Source organism: Ruditapes philippinarum, unplaced genomic scaffold (assembly GCF_026571515.1).
Source record: "Ruditapes philippinarum isolate M1 unplaced genomic scaffold, ASM2657151v2 ctg963_1_1_1_1, whole genome shotgun sequence".
Taxonomy (NCBI): Eukaryota; Metazoa; Mollusca; class Bivalvia; order Venerida; family Veneridae; genus Ruditapes; species Ruditapes philippinarum.
The window spans coordinates 14,812-40,735 of NW_026866535.1; the positions used below are offsets into that span (position 1 = coordinate 14,812).

General features: G+C 32.8%; 1 protein-coding gene across 1 annotated transcript in view; it reads right to left on the bottom strand.

Moving 5' to 3' along the window:
- Nucleotides 1-7,341: 7,341 nt before the first annotated feature.
- The window catches only part of LOC132732790 (uncharacterized), a 52,417-nt gene continuing 33,834 nt past the window's right edge, over nt 7,342-25,924 (bottom strand). Inside the window, exons 5-10 of the mRNA XM_060719301.1 lie at nt 23,704-24,219; nt 18,395-18,604; nt 11,491-11,694; nt 10,377-10,604; nt 7,979-8,191; nt 7,342-7,634 (exon numbers count right to left, since the gene is read on the bottom strand). Of these exons, the coding sequence (XP_060575284.1) occupies nt 7,342-7,634; nt 7,979-8,191; nt 10,377-10,604; nt 11,491-11,694; nt 18,395-18,604; nt 23,704-24,219 (1,664 nt within the window). The remainder of the gene's footprint in view (nt 7,635-7,978; nt 8,192-10,376; nt 10,605-11,490; nt 11,695-18,394; nt 18,605-23,703; nt 24,220-25,924) is intronic.

The following is a 25,924-nucleotide window of genomic DNA, read 5'->3' on the forward strand; positions in this document are numbered from 1 at the left end:
CAGTTCTGACCAAATATTTTAATATGACATTCGTTTAAAATCTATTCTATTTCATTCAATTAGATATACGTGCTATCAATAAATTAATATAATAATGATAAACAGTTATAAATATAATTTTCCGCGATTTTCTTTTAATAAATAATAGCCTGTTCTTAGTAGGTAAAGATACATGTACTTTTCAATTGATAAATTCTGTTATTTTACTTACATAATCATATTGTATAAAACGTACAATGATAATATTATGTGTAAATTAATACTATAAACTTTTCAGTAACATCATCAGTGCATGCCTGTTGAATCCCAGATTACTATCAGAATACGAGAGAATAAAACGGAGAGTTGCCGGCTACCGGACATTTTTTTCGGAGAGTGGAACGAGAATGTGATCGCTTTCTTTCTCGCTTCATCTCCACATATGGGGTCTGGTCAAAGTTACATAATTCAGACACCTAGTGCACTAGAGAGAATACTTTCAGAATGAATGACGCTTGTTACTTTTTGATTTTATTTTACAAAGTCATGAACGTCATTTATTGTACCGTGTCGCTTACCCTTTGTCATTCGAAATTTGCACAGACTTGATATTTTTAGTCATATCTTATTGATTGTTTCACTGTATATAAAGAGTACATGTTCCAATATTATAATCTTGTAAAATTGTACACATTAATCAAAGAATTTGAACAGTAAAGTCCAGTCCTATTACTTTTTGAACAACCCTCGTATATTAGTATACGAGTACAAACGTGTCTAGTAAATAAATAAAAGTGATCAAACCATTTCCCAATTAGAAATTTGTTGAATACATTTTGCATTTAAAGAAACGTGAGTGTCTTAGTTCATCGTTGCATTTTAATATGAGTAATATATTCATTTACATATTTAAGTATAAGTTCACTTTACATTTGTATTAAAACAATTACATGTAAAATACCACCTAACGAACACGCCACAAATAGGACCACGTCGCTATTAAGGGCACTTTTCAAAACAAACAAAATGGTTGCCTGTAGGGCAATGTTTCTAATAATGTAGATCCAAGAGACATTTTGTCACCGGATGCGAATATTGAGCGTCTCGTGTAAATATCTGCTTTGCATGTTTGTCTACGTTGTATTCATCGGTCATTTTCGCAATGTGGTGTAACAGTTTATCATCGACAACTAAAAGAAATTCGTTTTCCTTGTACTGATTGTATAGATCGACTCTTCCAACTTCCTTACAAACGATTGATATGAATTCACCTACAACAAACAACGTATTTTCCTTGACTTAAAATCACATTATTTCAAATTCTTAAACAAATATGAAAGTCAAAGTATCAATCTAAAAATTTCTTCACATACTTAATCATTTACAGTCACTGTGTTTAAAATGGGTAACTCAGTGGCTTTAGATGCATTTGAGTAGATCCTATATGTAATGTTTAGAGTTTTGCACTTTTTAATTGAATTGGTCAAAGGAGTAGTTATTTAATTTTTTTGTACACAGTAAACATGATTATATTGTGTTTGTTGAATATTCAGATTGCGCAGATCTAAGTATGGTTCAACTAGATATTTATTTGGATAAAATATATTCCGGTACCAATCTCGCTCTTTTAGTGTAGTTACTGTTTCACTTTCATTTTTAAGTGGAATCTAAGAAAAAACAAAACAAGAGTAATACAGCTTTTTATAACCACTGATCCCCTATCAAATTCAATTTTATTCAGTTTCACCCATTGTTTTCCCGTTTAGGGCGATGATCGCCGCCGTATGGATAAATATTTATAAATTAAAACGTCACCATTACCCGCCTAAATATTAAATTCTGCTTAAGCTGATACTACAGGGCATGGACGGCAGCTTTCAATTACCACTACTGTCCATGAACAGACTTAATCAAACCGAGCCTGCAACATTTTCAATGTTGTTATTTTGGGCGTTCTTAAGATATTCTGTTTTACTCTATGTTTTAAAAGTCATCATATTTGATAATGTATTTATGTTGTTATATCTATATATCAACCTATAACAATGTGTTGATTAATGTGTGTTCAATAAGTTATATTTCACGTTGATGATAGATTGGTATTACAAGTATTCAATTAGGTACATATAACAATGATGATGGCAGAAGCACGATGTAAAAGTGAGAACATGAACTTTTTCTGTATATCATCATGCTGACCTTATAAATTTATAAGGCTAAAAATCTCATTAACCCCAGTAATAAGTTAATTTGATGGCCTTTACATAAAAATGTGCAGTAACTTTGCAAATCAATCAACGATCTACATTCGATATTTCATGTTGAGCATTCGATATTCGTTATTTCGAATATAATTTCAAAATGAATATTGAGCTAGAAAATCAGTAAATCGATAAATTCACAAATCCCGAGCTAGATAATTGACATTCAGCAGTTAACATCCGACATTTGCCAATGTAATTATTTTAACCGTAGTAACCGTCTCTAAGGAAATGCTCGTATCCTCGCTTAAGAAAGATATGGTTATTTCCGTCATTATTCGGCTGCCAAGCAGCCGAGTCTTATATGACTTTGAATAAGACGCATGATTTACTGCGGAATGACACGATTTATTTTGCAAGTGGTTAAGAAATATGCAAGTACATAAAATATTTACATAAATCAGATTTACACTTCATGACCAATTTTAAATTTCTGTCTTTGTTGCAAACATTTTTCTTTACATTTTCTTCAAATAGAAAAACAATGTTTTATTATCTCTGTATATAATGGATTGTGCAATTGTCTGTAGTTTACTAAGATTTGATTTCGTGGAACCAGGCTAAAATAAAATATGCGTAACGATGAGTTGTCTCCAACTTTAGGTGTAATGGTTTATCATAATGCCTTGATCATTGATTAATTTTATCCCGGTAAAACAAACTTTGTCGCGTTTGGAAAAACACATCGATTTAAGAGCTGCTGCATTGCACCGTCTGAATTTTTCAATCTATCTACTTGTTGACTTTTAGAAACCAGGAAACAAGATCGTTTTTGAAGAAATTCAATTTTTATTTCTTTACTTCAATTTTAAGATGATTTGAATAGTGCAGTGCGGACATAGTTCTGATTTCAAAAACTTAAATAACAGCCTTTTATATAGTAAAGCAAAGTCACACATGTGCTGTTTTATTTTGGTTAGATATGGTCTGATGCCTTTAATGTCTTATATACTACGTTAATACTCAAATCTGATGTCATTCCGTCACTCGTCATCATCAGTTTCCGTTAATTATCTAGGCAACACGTTCAACTCAAATTTGACATATAGACATATCATAGGAAAATGCAGGTGAAGTTCGCATTTAGTCATGGTCCGATGATTTTTGACAGAGTGTTGCCCCTTGATACGTCAAAGGAAAGCGCGGATCAAATTTAAATTTTGTCATGGTTCAATTATTTTTGGAAGAGTTGTACCCCTTTTACTTTGAAAATAAATTTCAAAAACAAATTCAGTTTCCGTTCATTATATCCCCAACAATTAAATACATTCAAATCAAATTTAACATATAGATTACGACAAAAGAATGCAAAGGTTAAGTTCGAATTTGGTCATGGTTCGATGATTTTTGACAGAGTTATGCCTCCTTATTTTTTGGAAAAAAAAGAACAAATTTTTAGTTTCAGTTTAATATTGAGTATCTCCCCAACTCATATTTTCATAAAGATATGTCATAGAAATGCGCAGGTCAAGTTCGAATTTGGTCATAGTCTGATGAGTTTTGACATAGTTATGTCCCTTTAACTTTTGAAAAAGAAGAGTTTTCAGTTTCCGTTCATTACCTCCCCAGTTGTACACATTCAACACAAATTTAAGATAACGATATGTCATGGGAATGCACATGTCAAGTTTGAATTTGGTCATGTTTCGATAACTTTAGTTATCCCTTTGAACGATGGAAAAAAATGAAATTATCAGTTTCGTCACTCTTACTTTCGTGGAAATGTTTGTATAAGGTTGAAAGTGCATGTACAGGTATTTAACCAGATTGGTTCAATGATTTTTGACAAGAGTTGTCTTTCTTGAACTTAGGTATCATGCGGAGGGCATTGCTTTACGGCATATTTTTAGCTTGAAACCCCTAACCAGTGTTTCAACAGAGATTGTGCAAAAAGATAGTCTGGAGATTGGCGAATACTTGATAATTTTTAATAGATCCAAATCAAAAATATTTACAAATTTATAAACGATGAGTATGTCATAATAACAGCGGATTTTAGGAACATAAAACATGGCTAAGTATGCATCACTATGATGGCCGGTTGCGGGTTGCGTAGTTTTACTTATTTCTCTTGCATCCTTTAGCAAATAAAAGAATTCAGTGGAGCAGTAAAAATTCGGTTATGGGTATTAAGTGCAACAAATTCCATTCATTGACAAATATGATAAACATGTTCCGACTCCGTGGACACACACTATTGTTTTCAATATACTTTGTTTTTATGAAGTTTTATAGTTGTAAATAGAGGAGTGGATGTCGTGTATGTGCAGGAATGCATATGGAAAACTATTGCACGTGGAGTGTGAGATAAGCTTATAAGAGATTAGACTTTCCAGTACCTCTATATTTTAGCTGCATTTATAAAAATTGCCTTACTCCTCAAATGTTAACATTGCAATATACTAACGTAATATAAATAATCATATATTTTACTTCATTTCTATCAATTTATCTACTTATTTTTCTAAAAAGGTAATAACACCGTAGGGAACGTGTTACAGTATCGCGTTTTTCGGTTACAGTATAGAATTTTCAAGATGGAGGATTATTTATGGGAATAGAGGTAGGTGATTTTTATTCAGGTCCATACTACTAGTAGTTTAGTTTCTAAAAGTTGTTTTTGTGCTTTGTTTGTAAGGAATTTAATCCGGTATCTAGTCATATATTTCTTCAGACCCTGCACCGCAGATTTATCTCTATTATTGTCTCATAAATGTGCAGATTTGACAGTTTAAAAATTTGAATCGAGAGACCAACGCATTTTTCTCCCATTCCGACATTATTTAAGCATGCCTAGATAAAGTAACTCTACAAAACGTTAGTACTTTGTATTTAGAAACGTTTATAAAAGTAAATGACCAGTTGAACCTATTTTCCTGTTGGTAAAATGCGTTTGAAAAAATAAACAATGTTACAGTATAGAGCGAGGTTAATTTTGAAGGGTTACAGCATAGACCTAGCGACTTTGATCCAATTTTGTTACAGTTTATACCCAGATATCGGTAACAGTTTAGATACTTGCCAAATTTTAAAAAAAGTTCGTCATTTTTATGAAATAACTCATACCTTTCTATTTAATACATTCTTGAAAGGTTGTTTTACTTTTTTCCTTCAGCAGAAAAGTTATAGTTTGCTATTTTCCTTACTTTAAGTTTCAGATTGAGACTTTTTGCAGAATAAGTAATGTCCTAAGTAAGTACTGTTTTCACGACAACAAACTTTTATCGAATTGTATTGAGAGAAGAAAGGTTATTGCTTGATTTCATTACACATTATAATAATGCCTATTAGTAATAAAGTAGAGAAAAAAGAATCCTTAACAGAAGTCCAACACGGAAAACATGCAAATGTTGCAGGCTCAGTTTGATTAAACCTGTTCATGGACGATAGTGGTAACTGCAAGCTACCGTCCACGCCTCCTAGCACCGGCTTTAGCAGAATTCACATTAAACGTGAACTGGTACACTTTAGATTTTTTAACATCTGTGGATGTGTTCATATGGCGGTTATCATGGAACCTTCAATGTGACACGTTATTGCCATTCTATGAAAAGCGGCATATTACCCCCAGGTTAAAATTTGCGTGTTCCCTAAACGAGAATACAATGAGTAAAACTAAATAAAATGCAATTTTGAGAGGGGATCGGAGGTTATGAAGCCTGCATACCATAGATAAGCTGTCAAAAGACACAATTAACAAGCAGGTAATACCCTAGGGATGATTAAACAGTATTTAAGTGAACAATACTGCAATCTTAAATTTTATTTTAAGTTGGAATTTCCATCTACCATAATGTATTTTGTAAGTATTTAAAAGGGTTTATTACGTTTGGCTTTCTTGGATTTTAAGTTTCAACGACACTGAGGTCATGTGAAAACATTCCTGCTTTAGTGTAAAGAAAGACCCCAGATACCCTTTGTGAAACATTTCAGACACGAGCGGGCACCTGACTAGAACCACCGACCTTCCGTAAATTAGCTTGATAGATTCCTTACATACAAAGAATCCAGTCATGATTTGATTTCAACTACAGCAGTAAATGAAAGATGATTTGAAGTCGGCGGCCTTATCCCGATTCTGCCACTATTATGTCCCTCCATTAGGCTCACTAAAGAAGATATTGTAATTGTCTGACCTTAATTTATACTCTATAACTTTCAATATTATTTTCTTTTTCAGAAACATGAAAACTGCTATACAGGGTGTCTAAAATAAAAAAAAACGACTTTTAATTTAATAATGACAAAATAATCGTAACTTCAACAAAGAAGCATTCGAAATGACGCCATGATCATGGTTTGATTTGAATGCTTTTGGTTCGAGATAAGAAGGATCTTTCAACATTGCCTTTTTCAAAATCTATGTTTTTGGTTTTCGTATCCCCGGTTGCAACCGAAACCATTTGAACAACTTAATTGGTAGAAAGTTATGTAAATTTCATCACATTTAGTCGAGTAGTTACTAAGCGGATGAGATTGCACACACATGTGTAGGACAGACGGACGAATAGCCATCGAGCCAATAAGCTCACAGAGATTTAAAAGTATACATTTTACTAAGTATATATAGAAAATATCGAAGTCTAAACTGTAACCGAAATCTGGGTATAAACTGTAACAAAATCGGATCAAAGTCGCAAGGTCTATGCTGTAACCCTGCACAAATCAACTCGCTCTATACTGTAACATTGTTGTTTTTTTTTCAAACGCATTTAACGAACAGGAAAATAGGTTCAACTGGTCATTTACTTTTATAAACGTTTCCTAACATAAGGAACTAAAGTTTTGCAGATTTACTTTTTCTAGGCATGCATAAATAATGTCGAAATTGGAGAAAAATGCGTTGGTCTCTCGATTCAAATTTTCAAACTGTCAAATCTGCATTTTTATGAGTGAATTTATCGATGAATCTGCGGTGCAGAGTCTGAAGAAATATATGACTATATACCGGATTCTGTTCCTCACAAGCAAAGCACAAAAACATCTTTTAGAAACTAAACTACTTGTAGTATGGACCGGAATAAAAATCACCTACCTGTCCTCCCAACAAATAATCCTCCATCTTTAAAATTCTATACTGTAACCGGAAAACGCGATACTGTTACACGTTCCCTACGGTGAATAAATAGTTGTGCTTATTGTACACTCTAAAAAAATGCCTTAATAACACGATACCTATATTCGGTACTCCTTGTATATTTTCTATCTCTTTTTGCCAAAGACCTTGTATGAGGAGACTCCTGTTTGCTCGAATACATTCTCTTATCACATCAGTATCACCCCATTGCCGTTTTTCAACAAGACGACTGGATTCGTCCTCGGTAAACTGTGAACTTATGTCACGCAACAATTTTGTCAATTTGGGAAAGACTGGCCCATAGTCAACACTTTCAACTGTATACAATTTAACAAACATATCAATTGAAATGATGTTGCATACAATATCATTCATATATGGAATAATGATAGTTCAAGCGTATTATATAATGATCTCGAAAAAGTAATTTGTATATTGCAGTGCAATCAAATGCTATTTATAGAATGATATCTTCGAGAAACTACCAACATGAGGCTTCGACAATATGTAATTTAAGGAAACAAATATGAGAAAACAAAACGACTAGTATTGTGTTGGCCTTCATTGTTTATCTTAATAAAAAACAAAATTCAGATTCTAGATCATTAATACTTTAAGCATCTTAATAAAATTTGAAATGTTGACTCGAAAGTCTTCTTACCTAGTTTGAATGTAAAATAAGTCATTTTTTGTAGAAGAATATCCTCAGCTTTATTTGACTTGAGGTCTTGAAGCAACATGGTCTCTTTTAACCTTTTCTCTTCATAATTCTTAATCTGTTTAAGCTGTTCGTCTTCGTCTTCCTTCAATTCTGTCCATAACCGCAACAGATCTTTTCTTTTGAGTCGTTCTTGTATTTCAATCAAGAACTTTTCTGAGAAAATGTGAAGAGAAAAAACCCTAAAGATACTATATTTCGCTGAAAATTTGAATACCGAATTAAATGCAGTGCCATTATCTTAGCTAAGTTTAGCGTATTTGTAATTGTAACTATCGAAGTTTAAAACTTAAAAACGATATAAATTGAATAAGAAATAACAAATATCGGTATTGGTATTCTCATAATATATTGCTTGAACAAAAATGTTCATAAAATTCTTAGTGATTTAAACTGGACATATTATTGTTTTTATTCTAGAACGATTTATCATTTTTTATCTTCTATATAAATATATATTTTATACTAACCAATAACTTAAAATTATCCTTGTTTGTGTTCTTGTCACGTATAAAACTAAATGAATAAATCTACATAATTATTTCTTTTATAAAAGACCTTTCATTATGGACTAATTCAATTCAAATGTTAAGATAAATGTTTTACAATAAACAAGGAATAAACGTCACCGAAATATAGGCGTTAAATATACTGATTGTAATGTAAACTTTAATCCAGTAATGTCTTCGAATTCGTACGAAGCGCCCAAATGTATGAACTAAGAGGCGTTAAATTATTCAATTTTCAGATTACAAAACGGCCGTCATCACTGAATGGGTTGTACAGATAAAAAAATTTGAAAACAGAAATATCGAATCTGCTCCCTTGATTTAAGACCATTTTTTGTTTACCTAAAGACGATTGATTTCGGGGATAAACTTGTAGTTTAGTTATACAGTAAAGAAATGTTACGCACGAATATAAAATAGAATATATAGTCAAAGAAAAGAAAGGGATGCAATTGAGAAGCGATGATAACGTTTGCACTGTTTGGGCCACAAAGCAGTCGTTGGTTCCCAGCTTTATTTAATTTAGCTCAATGCTTGTTATGCTTAATGCTATACTGATAATCTTAAAGTTCTATTTTTAGAATTGCAATTAGTACTGCTTCATATCAGAAATGGTGCGGTACTGCTATAGTAATAAATTTCCTTCAAATAGTATAGAAAATATAATGGCTTTTAACCTTTTCTAACATGAAACAACAATGATATTATGATTGCAAGGGATAGGTTTGTAGTAGCATGAAAACAACTGGTTATACCAAACAGCATTTATGAACAGGACATGCAAAACAAAGTTGTAGGAAAGTCGGTAGGACAGCACGCTCGACTTTTCTTAGTGCTTGATAGCAAAAAGAGCATTGATGATGTAAGATTTTCTAAGTCAACAAAAGGCTAGAATTTTTCTTAAAATTAATGTTCAGTTGTAGCCCTTGGACAGAGTCCTATTATGGTCTCAAAGAAGTGTACACAATTTTAACTTGATTTGAAGCCAGATGTCAGTGGAATATAAAAATATCTGAGGTGATATCGAACTTTAACGTAAATTCTAAGTCGTAAAAGGGGCAATATTCTGTATAGATGCTTTATAGAGTTACCTCCTCTTGTCTTCAGATTGGGGATATGACGGTTAACAAGTGTGCAAAGTTTCAATGTCATATGTTAATGACTTTGTAAATATTTGAGGTGTTACAAAAAACTTTAACATAAATTCGAAGTACAAAAGGGACATATTTCTGTCAAAATGCTTGATAGAGTTACCACCCGCTGTGTAGTCATTAGGGGCATGATGGTAAACATTTGTGATCATTTTCAGTGCCACATGTAAATGGACTTTGAAAATATTTTAGGTGGTAGGCAACTTTAATGTAAATTTTAAGTCGAAAAGGGGCATAATTCTGTTAAAATGCTTGAAAGAGTTATCTCCTTATGTTTACAGGTTGATGGCATAATGGTGAACAATTGTGCAAAGTTCCAAAGCCATATGTCAGTGGACTTTGAAAATATTTGAGGTACATTTTTTGTATTACAAAACAATTAACAAAAGTGGTTTCGCCGGCGCCGACACTCGGATGACTAGCATAGCTCTACTTATTCTTATCGAATTGTCGAGCTAAAATTAAACATAGCACATTTAACAGAGAGAAGAATACAATTGTTTTCATCAGTTATCTTCCATAACGCTAACACGCAATCGGCATCTCAAGTGACATAAATTGATACAATTAATTGACAAAATAAATGTTGAAAATGGGTAAAATATGCAGGAATATCATACGTAATATATAACACAATTTCATAGTTAAAATTATACAATACATTAAGTATTAAGTTTTTACCTGGATTTATAAACTTTTCCAAACGTTCCATTTTTTGGAACATCAATCCAGAAATCAGAAGAGACTTGTCTAACTCAATACATTTACTTATTGCATCGACATCCTCTGCGACAAGCATACTTGAAAGCTCCTCACGCTCACTCTCTGTCAGTAACATATACAACCCTTTGAATTTGTGTACAATATTAACTATTGAACTGTGATCCATATTGATCTGCAGAAATGTACCTGTAATAATAAAATGATTATAATTTACAAATTATCATTGTTCTCTTGTAATTGTACATCAGTAAGAAAATTAATGTGAATTTCGCAGATAAAGATATGCTCTGAAATCCCATATTCACATAGGCGAAAGTAAGTCTTTTTACAAGGTAAGTTTTCGATTTTTTCAAAATTTTATGAAATACAAAACTTTATGTTTGTTTGATTTTTAAGAGTTTTTATTTGTTTTGAGGTCATCGGCGACACAGACACAATACTGGTCATATCGCGCCGAACATTCTAATAAGTAAGCCACAAGTGAATAAATTGAATCCTGAATACAAGTTGACTTCCTTTAGTAAACTAAGAATTAATTTATTTATTTGTGCCGACGCTTTTTATGCATACTTATAATACTGTCATACCCATATTAAAAATAAACAAAGGCCGATTAAAATTCCATATGAGGTGAAAGGGTACATAGGTCTATGATGTATAAGTTATCAACATACATGTGATAATGTATCACTCTCGTACAACATCCGATATTTAAGTCTCTTTATTTGAATCATTCTTTAATTCAAATAGATTAGTCGGAAAAAAATTATTAAAAATTTGCCATTCAAACTCTTTTGGCAATTCTATGCAATGATGAACTTTTATACAACATTATAAAATTTAATGTACAAACTACATGATACGATTGCTTAAAAGATTAAGTATAAATTTAAGTCAATTGTGAGAAAAAATCATAACAATTTATTAAACTTTAAAATGCAATGAAAAAACAACTTTTCAGCTTAATTACGCCTTATATATCACTATGTGATATTTTGTCTTTCGTGCTTGTACACAAACTAAACAGTTTGAATGGCTATATGACTTAAATTAGAAACAAAACTCATGCAACCTTCTTTGAATGTAAGCACTTCTGCGAAAATGATGGCTATCTCTTGAGGTGTCTTCAATTTATGCTCAAGATGCCGAATAAGCTGCTTGTGAAAGTCTTTTTTTTCCTGTTGTTTCTTTTCTGCTGCCATCTCTTGTACAATTGTTTTGACCGAACTTAGAAGATCTAAGCCAATCGTTTGTCCACATTGAGCAAGCATGTCATCTAAAACATGTTTAAACTAGACTTAAAATTACACTAAAAGTATCGGAATTAAGATTATAGCTGCTTTCGTACGGTATTATTTCCCGTACAAGATGTGCAATTGCATTTAAAATTTCTGAATGCGAATTAAAATTAATCCTCTTAAAATAGCTATATATATGTTTGCTGATAAATTGCTCTCTTAACACAGATTCATCCAAGAAAAAAGTATAACTCTCATATTGCTTTATTTTTATGGGATTTCCATTTCTTTTGTATCATATTTCAATAAAAAGGGCCAATTTAAAAAAAAAAATTTGCAATTTCAAATTATGTTTATTTTAAAAATGGTTAAAAACAGGGTGGGGGAAACGAGACTGCGGGCGTTTTCTTACAAAAAAATAAACAAATTTCCCCATCCTTTTGAAAGAAAGGGGTATTTGTTTTTTTTTATTAACCCTTTTTTGGGAAAAGACTTTAAAAAACAAATTGGGTTTTTAAAAAGGCTCACCTATTTTTTTTTCGTTCGGTACAAAATTTATCTATCTTGTCAAACCCAAAATTTTTAGCGAAACTTGGGAACCAAGCGGGCCAGAAATTTTTCGGATTTTTTGGGGTTTCGATAATTATTTTTGCCTTTTTTTCCAAATTTTTTTTTATTTTTTTTCTAAAAACCCTTTTTACTTTGTTTCAGAAAATAACCATGAAACCCTTCAAAAAATAATTTTACATCATTTACTTAAATTTCAAATTAAAAGAAAGTTTATTTTTACAGAAAATAATGATTTATACGAAATGATACGACGCAGTTGAAAATTAAATAAGATACGACGCAGTTTTTTACAGGTAAATATCCACCACATGTAAAACATATGTAACACACATGTTTTACATATGGTAGAAACATATGGTTACTCCAAGAAAAGTACCCCGTATGTTTTACACATGGTACAGACACTTGTTTTTCATAATTATGAATATACATGTTTTTTATATGGTAGGAAACAGTGTTTCGTTTATGTTTTTCATTACAATTGTTAAATAAAATGTGTGCCAGAGTTTGGTATGCTTGCGCTTAAGGATTAAGTGTTCAATGGTGATCTCATTTTTTAATGCGTTTATTTAAGGTCGCCACCGAAAAGCCCATATCGGCGACCGTACAGTCAAATCGAACCATCCTAGAGCGTCCCGCCGAGATTTTTCGTCGAGTTTTCCAGCTTTTATTGGTGGAGGAAGAGCCCAGGTGCCCCTCCGGGCATTATTTCAGGCACGAGCGTACACTCAAGTCGGGCCATCTTAGAGCGTCCCGCCGAGGGTTTTCGTCGATTTTTTTTCCAGCTTTTATTGGTGGAGGGAGACCCCAGGTGCCCCTCCGGGTATTATTTCAGGCACGAGCGGGCGCCTGGGTAGAACCAACGACCTTCTGCAAGCCAGCTGGATGGCTTCCTCACATGAAAGATTTCGACCCGAGTGAGGATCGAACCTACAGCGGTGAGGGACATGTGATCTCAAGTCAGCGACCTTAAACACTCGGCCACGGAGGCCCCCTTGTAATCCAGTTACCTCTTTGGCGCGGGTTCGATCCCCGGGAGATGCTTTGGTAGTTTAGCGTGGAGGAATGTAGTCTAGTACTGGTGTAACTCTCCAGGAACGATGATTAGGAAACTACCCGCCTTTATGACTAAAATACTGTTGGAAAAAGGCGTGAAATGAAACAAACAAACAAACAAACAAACATACAGGATCTTTAAACACTAGGTATAAGTTAGAACATTTATCAAGGTCACTCCCTAGAGGACACTTCGTTAACCAAGATTCTTTTAAGAATTTATGTACAATCATGTAGAATCTAATTTAGACTGTTCAAAGTGTAAATCTTGCAGAATATATGATCATAATTTTTCAGCAAACATGTGGTGCATATATTTACCTGTGTAAATACTGCGTCATGAACTTGTCATGTGGAAACTTGCTTATCAGCAAGAACAATGGCAGTTTGAAGTTAATCCGTTAGGTATTTAAACGGATGATGTAAAAGGAGCTATTTTCTTAGTTTGATTTTTAAGAAGTTCAAAGGAGGTACATAATTATTAAGATATAGGTGGTGATGAAATAAACTTTGCTCTATGTGATGTTTATGATAAAAGGGATATTATCTATGTAAATTGTATGTGTATTTTGGTAAAAATATGAAACAATATTTATATGAAGGTGTTGACAGTTCATTTAATATGGAACATATAGATATGAACCTTGGCAGTTTTAATACGCGATTATAATTCAATTTCAAGTTGATAATTAATTCAGTTTTTGAGAATGGATATGTACCTACTCAATGCAAAAGTTATACATTTGTCATTAACCTTATCATTTGTAAAATTGGTTTGAATTGTTTCTTTAAATCAATAACTGGATAAGTATTAAAATACGTACACCTTAGTTATAAGTTACAACGTTTTTAGTTAAAGATGAAGCCATTGGATAATAAAACGATAAACTAAAATATCAACTACACTAAAAGAAATGTTGAAATACGGTCACCGACAAACTAAACCTTATGGCAATTAAATTATTAATAATTTGATGATTTTACTGACTACATAATAGTTAGCTGCAAGAGAAAAAAGAAAAGGGGAATATCGAATATATTTACTGGTACACTTTAAACGAAAATATTAAAAAAGATAATGAGGAAATATTCTTAAGATAGAATTAAACTCAATATTCTTAAAACGCTTCAACGTGTTTCAGTTTAAGGTCATTTTGGAAAATGAAAAAAAAAAATTCTAGAAAAAATTGGGTGATAATCTGGGATCTATAAAAAGGTTCAATGCTGTTAAGTATTCCATTGATGAAGATTTATTGGATTACTCTGTAATAAGTCCAGAAAGACAAGGAAAAGGAACAAAGGGCAATAACTCTATAAATACTGAAGATTGAGTTATTGTGCACTGCACTTCCTCTCATTGCGCTTGACCATTGTATGAAGTTGTATTGAATTTCAACTACTAGTTTTCAAGTTATGCACTGGACAAAAAAGTAACAAAGGCAATAACTGTAATTAGTCCAAATAGAGTTATTGGTCTTGTGCTCTGCACTTCATCTCACTGCCCTTGACCATTGTATAAAGTTTCATTGAATTCCAACCATTAATTTTCAAGTTATGTACTGGACAATAAAAAGTAACAAAGGGCAAAAACTTTTAAATTAGTCAAAAAAGAGTTATGGTTTCTGTGCCCTGCACTTCCTCTCAATATACTTGACCATTGTATGAAACAGTTTTGAATTCCAACTAGTAGTTTTCAAGTTATGCTCTGGACAAGAAAGAAGCAATGGAAAAGTAACAAAGGGCAATAACACTATAATTACTCTGGACAGAGTTTAAGTTCTTGTGCTTGACCATTGTATGAAGTTGTTTTGAATTCCAACCAGTAGTTATGCTCCGGACAAGGAAAAGTAACAAAGAGCAGAAATTCTGTAATTAGTCAAAATGGAGTTATGGTTCTTGTGCACTGCACTTCCTCTTATTGTGCTTGACCATTGTATAAAGTTGTTGTAAATTCCAACCAGTATGTTTTAAGTTATGCTCCGGACAAGGAAAAGTATCAAAGGGCAATAACTCTGTAATTAGTCAAAATGGAGTTATGGCTCTTACGCACTGCACTTCCTTTCAAAGTGCTTGACCATTGTATGAAGTTATATTGAATTCCAACCATTAGTCTTCAAGTTATGCTCCGGACAAGGAAAAGCAATAGAAAAATAACAGAGGGCAATAACTCTGTAATTACTTTAGATACAGTTATGGTTCTTATGCATGGCACTTCCCCTTATTGTGCTTGACCATTTTATGAAGTTGTTTTGAATTCCAACCAGTAGTTTTCAAGTTATGCTCCGGACATGGAAAAGTAACAAAGGACAGTAACTCTGTAATTAGTCAAAATGAAGTTATGGTTCTTGTGCACTGCACTTCCCCTCAATGTGCTTGACCATTGTATGAAGTTATATTGAATTCCAACTATTAGTGTTCAAGTTATAGTCCGGACAAAAGAAAGCAATGGAAAAATAACAAAGGATAATAACTCTGTAATTACTTTAGATAGAGTTATGGTTTTTGTGCACTGCACTTCCCCTTATTGTGCTTGACAATTGTATGAAGTTGTTTCGAGTTTCAACCAGTAGTTTTCAAGTTATGCTCCGGACATGGAAAAGTAACAAAGGGCAATTACTCTGTAATTAGTCAAGATGGAGTTATGGTTCTTGTGCACTGCACTTCCTTTCAATATGCTCCGGACAAAGAAAAGTAACAAAGGGCAATAACTCTGTAATTAGTCAAGATGGAGTTATGGTTCTTGTGCACTGCACTTCCTTTCAATGTTCTTGACCATTGTATGAAGTTACATTGAATTCCAACCATTAGTCTTCAAGTTATGCTCTGGACAAGGAAAATGCAACGGACCGCTGGACCGACCGACCGACCGACCAACCAACCGACCGACCAACCGACCGACCATCGGGTGACTCCTATATACCCCCAAACTTTGTTTTGGGGGGGTATAAAAAATAGCGCTGGACAGTCCTAAAAGTAGCAGAATATAAAGAAAATAGTATTTTAACTTCAATGCAAAACATTACTCACTATAATTATACCAATTACAAACAGAACAACAAGATGCAAAAGATAAAATATGTAAGTAGCAAATGAGTATGTTTTTGGAAACTGTAACAAGATACAAAAACAACAGTGTTTGAGAAATAAGAATGATACTATGTTTAAGGCAGTCCATGCCGTGAAGTTGAAATCGTGAATTCGTGAAATTGAAATCGTGAGTTCGTGAAGTTGAAATCGTGAATTCGTGAAGTTGAAATCGTTAATTCATAAAGTTGAAATCGTGAATTCATGAAGTTGAAATTGTGAATTCGTGAAGTTGAAATCGTGAATTCACGAAGATGAATTCGTGAAGTTTCGTGAAGTTGAAATCGTGAATTCATGAAGTTGAAATCGTGAATTCGTGAAGTTGAAATCGTAAATTCATGAAGTTGAGATCGTAAATTCGTGAAGTTGAAATCGTGAATTCTTGAAGTCCGTATGTTGAAAACGGGAATTCACGAAAGTTAAATTGTGAATTCATGAAGATGAAATGGCCCTACCGGTCTTTCGTACAAATTGGGCCTTTAAAGAACATTACTTGATCAAATAAGACTGAATTAATTTCATGAATACTTTGATCAATAATGTATTGATGTAATTTTGTGTTGATAATATAAAAACATGTAGATATTGCGTGTAAATTAAATATCTTTGACAGCATCGATCAGTGCTTGAATTATTTTAATTGATATCTGTCCACTATTTCAATGCTAGCAGTTTTTTCTCACCCTTACGTGTTCGTTTAACTTCATAGACCTACATAATTCATGCAAACTTTACAAACTTCAAAATTTCGGATTGAAATACACCATGAATAAAAGCAGTATTGAGATAATTTTATACCATATAACTAGGCTGAATAAACACCCTGAAAATTCACTAAGTTTTCGTATTTTTTAAAAATCGTTCAAGATAGTATCTGTCTAAATACATTATATTCTTGCTTAAAGACTGCAAACACAGGTATGGAAAACAGCTTCAACGAATAAATCACGCGAGTACACGCTGATATTGCATATTTTCTTAAAGCCCTGTGACACTAGACTGTGCATTTATAAGTATTATAATTTATCATATATACATATATATTTTTTATTTTATTTATATTTATTTAGAATAATCTGAAATTTAGCGTACAAATAATTTGTATAGACCCTAAAGAAATAGTTAACATCTATAAAAAAATTAATGCTTTAATGTAAAGACTCCTCAGCCGAGTCCCTTTAAAAAACAATCATTTTGCATTCAAATAGTTTGGATTTAATCATAATTACCGTTATCTGAAACTCTTTTTTAGTTATTATGTATAAACATGTTTAAACAATTATATATTTACCTTCAAATATTACAGTAACTATAAACTGATATTATAATATTTTATCCGAATTCGTATATAAGTCTAAATATATTATACATGTCCTGTTTCATTTATGAATTTACCTATTGATCAAAAATTAATTCTTCACAAAATGAATGTGCAGAAAGTTACATTTAACAAATCGGAAGTTGATTTTCTCACCTTTATACGATTTTTTAATCATACGAGTTTAACACCTGTTTCAACAAGTGACATGCTTTAGAGAATTTAAGCGGATGCATAGATCTGAATTGGTATTGACTGTAATATCAGCTGTCTCAATGGTGGGGTAAGATAAATAAAACAATGGACTGGGACTGAAACTGATGATCTTAAAAATGGATAAGTGGGGTGGTCTTAAATGTGGACCATGTTAGCATTAACATAAAGAACAGAAAATTCCGTTTATCTTAATAGAGGGTGGTCTTAATTCCTGGGTGGTCTTAAGTAGGGATTCTACTGAACTGACACCAATTTCTTTATACAAAAATATAACGTAAAGCAGATTTACAGAATCAGACTTCGTACACTTAAACGCAAATATTGAACTTATTATTCTTTCTGGTGCATTAATCTTTTAAGAATCCTTCAAAATTATTCAATATTTCGCCCTTCGGGCTCGGGCTATAAAGCTAAAAAGGTGAATTAGCCTAGTTTTATGTATTTTTCTAGACAATGCTTGTGCTTTGTTTCCGTAATGAGCTTAGTTTGTTTACCAGTATTCATCGGTTTATTTTCCGCTATTGATTCCTTGCAAAGTATACCAATCAATATTAACCCTTCGTCAGCGTCTATGCAGGCATTTACCACGTCATCCTTTGACAATTGATAGACGTCTCTAAGTTTAGCTTTCTGTTCGCTTGAGATTTTTTCCGATGTCTTATGCAGTACTTCAACTAATTCCATTTTCAATACTGAATTGAAACCTGCAAAACATAATATTTTAATAATTAGCATCTCTTTATATAGCAATCACGATTTCATACATGTAATGATATAATTTTGTTAAGCATATGTGAGTGTGTGTGTGTGTGCGCGCGCGCGCGTGTGTGTGCGTGTGTGTGTGTGTGTGTTGGTGAACGTGTGCGTGCGTGTGAGTAAGTTTTGTCTCTTGGTTTATATTTTACATAAACAACGAGTAAATATTTTTTTTCTACAGCGATACACTGAGCTGTAGTTAGAGTGTCATGGTTCAGTGAACTGTTATTTAAGAACTGTTGTTGTGCGCACATTGTATATCTTTGCATTTGTTGATTTTTCTGCTGCATTTGATAAAGTATGGAGAATAGGTTCATGGCAAAAACTAATCAAAACGAATATAAATGGGAAAATATTTAATGTCATTTTTACTATGTATATATTTAATGTCATTTTTACTATGTATCAAAATATAAAATCAGGAATAACGCATTTAGGAGAAAATTCTGATTGTCTCTGTTCAAATACAGGCGTCAGACAGGGTGAAAATTTAAGTCCGGTTTTATGTTCCATCTCTTGAAATAATTTACAAGAACACTCAGAATCACACGGATCAGTAGGGATAGAGTTAACAGATACACTCGACACTGAATATTGGCTTAAACTGCTAGTTTTACTTCAGCCGATGATTCAGTGATTATATCCAATTCAAAAATTGTTTTCCAAAATACAATACTACACTTTAATAAATTCTGCGAACAATGGCATTCTAATTTAACACAAACAAAACAAACGTAGTGATACTCGACGCAAGAAATGTAAGAAATTTCCAATTTCATAGAGGCGAATCAAATTTAGAAATAACGGAAAAATATTTATGCATCGAATTAACTTTCTGTAGTAATGGTTCTTTTTTACAAGCTCTTACACACATCGTCCAACAAGCAAAAAATGGCATATACCTTCTTTTTTTACAAAGGTTAATAATCTAAGTTTACCATTTGATTTAATTCTTAAGCTTTTTGACCATACTGATCTCCCAATTCTTATGTATGGATCAGAAGTTTTTGGCGATAATGAAACACACAACTCCAGTCATCTATAAAGGGTTATACAAAGAAACCCATAGTATTGAAAAATATCAAATACGTTTACCAAAACATAAACGCGAAATAATGTTTAAATTTCGTACAAATAACACGCACTTTCCAGAAGAAATGGGATGCTTGCACGGGACGTCTCTTGAAAATAGGCGATGCGTACTTTGTTCAGAAAACGCTATTGTAAATAGCAAACACTATTTATTACGTTGCGAAAAATTCAAAGAACAAAGACAAACCATTTTACAAAAAATTTCTTCCTTGAAAATATTGATCTTAACTTTAAACGCATTGTATGGTGGCTGATTTGTGCCATTCGTGTTTTCGCCCCACGCCCCGCCAAGCGATAATTCGAACAACTTTGATAAAACACGTTACTAAGCGAGGGCACGGGGAGAAGTTGAATAAATAAAACTTCGTCCCACGGGGGCGCGGAGCAAGATTTAAGAAATAAAACGGCGGGATCGCGGAACGAAAACACGCTTATTAGCGGGACACGGGGCGAATTATAATAAATAAAACTTCGCCGCACGCCCCCGCTAATTAGCGTGTTTTCGTCCCGCGACCCCGCCAAGCGAAAAGTCGAGAATAAACAAGTTAAAGTGGCGGGGGCGCTATTTAGCGTGTTTTCGCTCCGCGCCCCGCCGTTTTATTTCTTAAATCTCCTCCCGCGATCCCGCGGGGCGAAGTTTTATTTATTAAACATCGCCCCGTGCCTTCGCTGATTATCGTGTTTTCGTCCCGCGACCCCGCCGTTTTCACTTGTTAATTCTCGACCTTTCGTTCGGCGGGGTCGCGGGGCGAAAACACGAATGGCACAGATCAGCCATCATAGAATTGTCAATATAGAGTCGGAAAATAACCTTAAAATACTCTGTAAATTCTTATCAATATTGCTCAAGCACGTGCGTGAGTTCCGCAGACATAAACAGTATAGCCATTGAAAACATAAATGCATCTGTTAATATTATAATAATGTTAAAAAAATGATCTTATTGAATTTGTCATTATATATGCATGTCTTGAAATATGCTAGATAAGTTCCACCCGGAGTACGTCGATCTTACATAATCGGTCTTGTTAAAGAATTTCAAATTTCAAAATTAAAGAATTTCGAAGCTGTCCCGTACCCTCGACGGCACTTATGCATTATAAAAATATTCATTCCTGTATAATTGCAGATTACATTATTATATTAACTATTACTTTGTAAAGACAGTACCTTATTGCGTAAATCCTAATAAATCCGGTGTTTATTCCAATTGAATGAGCGGTAAAGACAGTACCTTATTGCGTACATCCTAATAAATCCGGTATTTATTCCAATTGAATGTAAAACATGCGCATTTGTTTATATTTATTGATTAGACCAGGTTACCCACGTGTTGTCTGAACAGAATTACTGCGCAACAAGAACGATTAGCACGAGGCATTCATTCACACACACGAAAAAAAACGTCGTAGTAAAAAAATTACTAGAGCGGGCAAAAAGAATTGTTTATTCCTAGTATTTTTTGGAGAGTTTATCAGACCTCTCTACAGTGTTGAGAATGATTGCTGGCGGCATCCATTTTTTCGTATCAAATTGAAGCTAATGCATCGTATTTTATGACTTTAAACATTAGAATCAGTCTACAAAAATGTTATGCGCATGCTCCGCCTCAAAATACGACTTAACTTTAACGAAAAATAAACATCAAAGTGAACAAATCGGTACATGAAAAATCGGAAAATCATTTACGTTACTTAATTAATACTACGATCACTGGTTCATACCATTTTTAATCCTTTGAACTGTATACATTGATACTTGTTTTATGAATAGCATTTTACTATTTCATGTTCCGAAAATTAGGAACAGTGAACATAATCGCACTATCAAATGACCGAGTGAACGGTGTACCAAAAAGTTGCTGCTACTTTCACTTTTGAACTGGTATGACTAAAATTCGCATCGGAGATTTTTGGCGCAAATGGCGAAAATGACACAACTTTTTCTCAAGTTTGATTTTCTTGCCATATTGTGGTTGGAGGCATGCAACAGTATATATTGTTTATTCCAATCAAATGATATATACATTAAAAATGTAAATCTGGGACTTAAAATTGTTTGATTAACATACTTTATGCCCGTTTTGGAAAATCTCTGGTGTCTTTTATATCTCCAAATATTTTCTAAATTAACAAATCTTCAACAGCTGCAAAAAGACCACTCGCATGCTTCTTTTTAAAGAAGCAAACTTGTGTTATATAAGGTCCTCATATCTCCGCACCTGAACCCCCATTTCTTTCTTTAAAACATTAAAAATGTATATTATATATTTTTTATTTCTGTTTAATAATAACTAAATGACTATTAATACTGCATTTCTTTTCACGACTTTACAACCGGAACATATATATTGTAAAATATTATTTTGTAAACCCCTTATGTATTTTATAAATACCTGAGTGAATAAAGATATTTGAATTGAATATAATATTTCTACACGTAAATGTCAAATTGTTAAGCAAGCATCATGTGAGTTTTGCAGTTTGGGGAAAGCACAATGTTATTGTGTAGCGTTTTATTTAAATTAGAAGATTGTTGATTTGAATGGGGTTTTGTTAATTTGTTGATGTCGGTTGAATCTAATTGTGGTGATCTTTATTGATAAGGATTCATTGGTTGTGGTTGTTGCATATTGTTGTTATATTTTGTTGTTGAGTAACAATATCTAGGTGATATTGATCGAGTTGTATTGAGTGATATTGTCTTGTCTGATGCTTTGTTTTTGAAGATAACTGTAAATATTGGGTGTTTTAGTTTAAGTTGTTTTCTTAAGCTGATTAGATTTGTGAGGTAAATATTTTGGCTGAATGTCTGTGGTTAACTAAGTATCTTAGATTTGTAAAAATATTCATTTTGTGTTCTTCATTTTTGCGCTGACTTTATTGTTATGTTTGATCATTAGTTGTTTAGAGTTTGGGCTCGCCAGTTGTCTAGTAAAAAGACGTATACGTGAAAAGATATTTTGTACAAGTGGTAAATAAATGGTATATGTTTGTCTTGGGTGTAGCTAATGATCAGAGTTCTTTGTTTTGGGTGTAAATAATAATCAGAGTTTGTTGTTTAAAAGAATATATGATTTGAAATAGAAAAGGATCAAACAAAACCTAAAATAAAGTGTAAATTAAAAAATTAAGTCTCCAACTGAGAATATTTCAATATATATTGCAATGCCCAGACTCAACATTTCGGAAATTGGTTCTAGTTTTTATTACGAAATCTTTACTTAAATTAAAAAAAAAAAACAAAAAACAAAAAACATCAAGGCAGTCATTCTCCTGACAATATGTCCACCGAATAATTTTTTCTAAATGAGCAATTTCATTGTTTGATGGTTAAGAAAATAAGCTGTAAAAAACAGTTTTTTGTAAGTATTTGAATGATTGCAAAACGTTCAAAATATTATACCTGAAAATTGAGTGACGCGCTTTCAAAGGACAGATAACATAATTATTGTCCCGTTATATTACTTTTTAGCAAATTTCTTTTCAACAAAAGAAATATAATGAAATTGTTGAAGAAGTAATACAATTGCTTAATTAAAACTGTTCCATCTGCGTATTCATTGAAGGTAGTTGGAACTGCAAGCTACCGTTCACACCAATTTAAGCAGAACACATCAATAAATTTATAACAAGGATATGGCGTAGTTGAATCACAAAAAAAAAAATATAAGCAGACATGTCCATTATGTCGGTGATCATGACTTGTAACACTGAAAATCGAACATGAAAAGTAATTACTTGGATATAAAGTATAAAGAACTTTGATCAAGCGAAAACATTTTCATTTAACATGTAACTGCCAAGAGACACAATGTTACGAAATTAATTAATTGCAGAATACGTAAACCAAATTTTCTTAGATTCTAAGAGATAATTATCAAACTTCCAGAACTTGCAGCGAGTGAAAACCCATATTTAATATAGATATCTGATGACTGTAATATATATAATACCTCTCAGCAACACACTGAAGTATTCAACCAGTACCTCTTTCGCAGTCCTAATACCACTGGCTAAATCATGTTTCAATTCAAATTCAATCAATTTCTTCTTTTCAGTTTTTATACTCCTCTCCTGGTGTTCTAACTCGTTCCGGTTGCGATGACATGCCGCCACAATTTCTGTATTTGCTCTGATTATTCTTTGTATGAGTTCTTTGTCCTGATCTTTATTAGTTGCTTCTGCCATCAATAGCCTAAAGTTTTCAATAGACGATTCTGTTACACCATACTTTGATTGCAACACCGAACATAATGTCGCAAGTTCTGAATTCCCTTTTTCAAGGGATTCTAAAGAGTTCATAGTCGATTCGGCCTTTTTCAGTCGATCTGATACCTCCTCAAGTTCTTTTTGGTAATTCAAATTGATAATCTCCATTTCTTCGAGATCAGTTCTTGTTTTTGCAAGTTGTTTATATACATTCATGAGTTCCTGACATTGCTCACTTACATCTATGACAGCATCTTGCCCTATAGTAAAATATATCTTATTACATTTATGATTGAAACGTGGTTATATTATCGGATTGTTTCAAAAGACAATAACTATGTTCATACATGTACTCTACGCCAACTTGAAGTGAATTTATGCCCATCCAATTATCAATGATGTCTGCACAGGTAAACGTCAAAATGCCCGTACATTTTACCCTGATCATGTTCAATATTATTTCTTACTATGCAAAACTTAACTCGTACATTTTTTTATTAAAGTATATCGGTAACGTTATATTGTTTAAGTGAGGGGACAGACTTTTTATCATAAAGGTCGTTTTTACATGCAATCCTTAACAATTTCATTTTTAATAATATGTCAATCACCATCATACTAGCCAATTGCTCAAAATATATCATAAAATTTTCTACAGCTCAACTAGACAGCAACAAGAATGAGTATTTATTCGATATATTTTACCCGCAGACTGATAATCAAAATGATCAAATCATATTCCTTTCCACGTCCAAAAGAATTGAATTTATCGACCAAAATTAAGCGTTAAAAGTAAGATATTTCGCTTCAGTTCAGATTCGTATTTTAAACATATATTCCTTTTCACTAACAAGGGTCATGTTTTGTATATATCTAATCAATTCCAGCCAGCTGTGATATAACTTATTACTGTGATGCTGCTATTTTGTATTGAAAACAATATCGATGTGTTGATGAGAGGGTGTAGTGGATGATATAGTTGAATAGAGGGCTACATTTATGAGACCAAATGCGTCAGTCGAGCATTAAATGCATATAACAAGGCTTTAACTTTACGAAATCCCGGCAATAAACTTGTTTACGAATTAATATTTTTGCCTTTTTTGATTTACTTTTTAAACTGAACAAAGAAGAAATAAAGGATGCATACATATTTTAGAAAAGTATTATAGATTGATTGCATGTTGATATAATTGTAAACAAGAATTTGTAACAGAGTTGCCAACTTCCCCCGCCTCAGGGAAAATTTATATTAAGCATTAAAGTGTGCTATTTCAAAAGATTTTGGTATGGCTCTCAGTACTTTCAGTACATAATTATGATCACAGCTAGATCTGCCAATGCAACAGAAAATTTATTAAAGAAATAAAATGAAACATGGAATTTAAAAATCTATTATGTTAAGCTTTGACCACTTAGTGTGACTCTGACCTTGGAGGTAGGGTTGCAGGTGTTGTGCATGCCATATCGTCTTATTATTTAAATATTTGTGCCAAGAATTTTCAAAATCCGTTGAACTATGAAGACGTTATAGATTGGACACAAAATAAACCCATTTACAGATAATATTAATCTTTGACCTCTAAGTGTGACCTTGAAGGTAGGGACCCATATTTTCTTTTTATTGTGATTATTTGTGCAAAGTATATTTAAAGTCCGTTAATCTACGAAAAAGTTATGGACTAGAAACAAAATATACTCTATAACAGACTATGTACATATTTGACCTCAAAGTGTGACCTTAGAGGTAGGGACACAGGTGATCATCTTATCATTGTGACTATTTGTGCCAAGTAATTTCAAAATTCCCCAACCTCATTATGGACGGGACACAAAATATACTTTATAACAGACTCTGTTAGACTTGACATCTAAGTGTGACCTTGACCTTGGAGGTAGGGGTGAAGGTGTTGTAATTGACATGTCGTCTTATTACTGTGACTTTCTGTGCCAAGTTATTTTAAA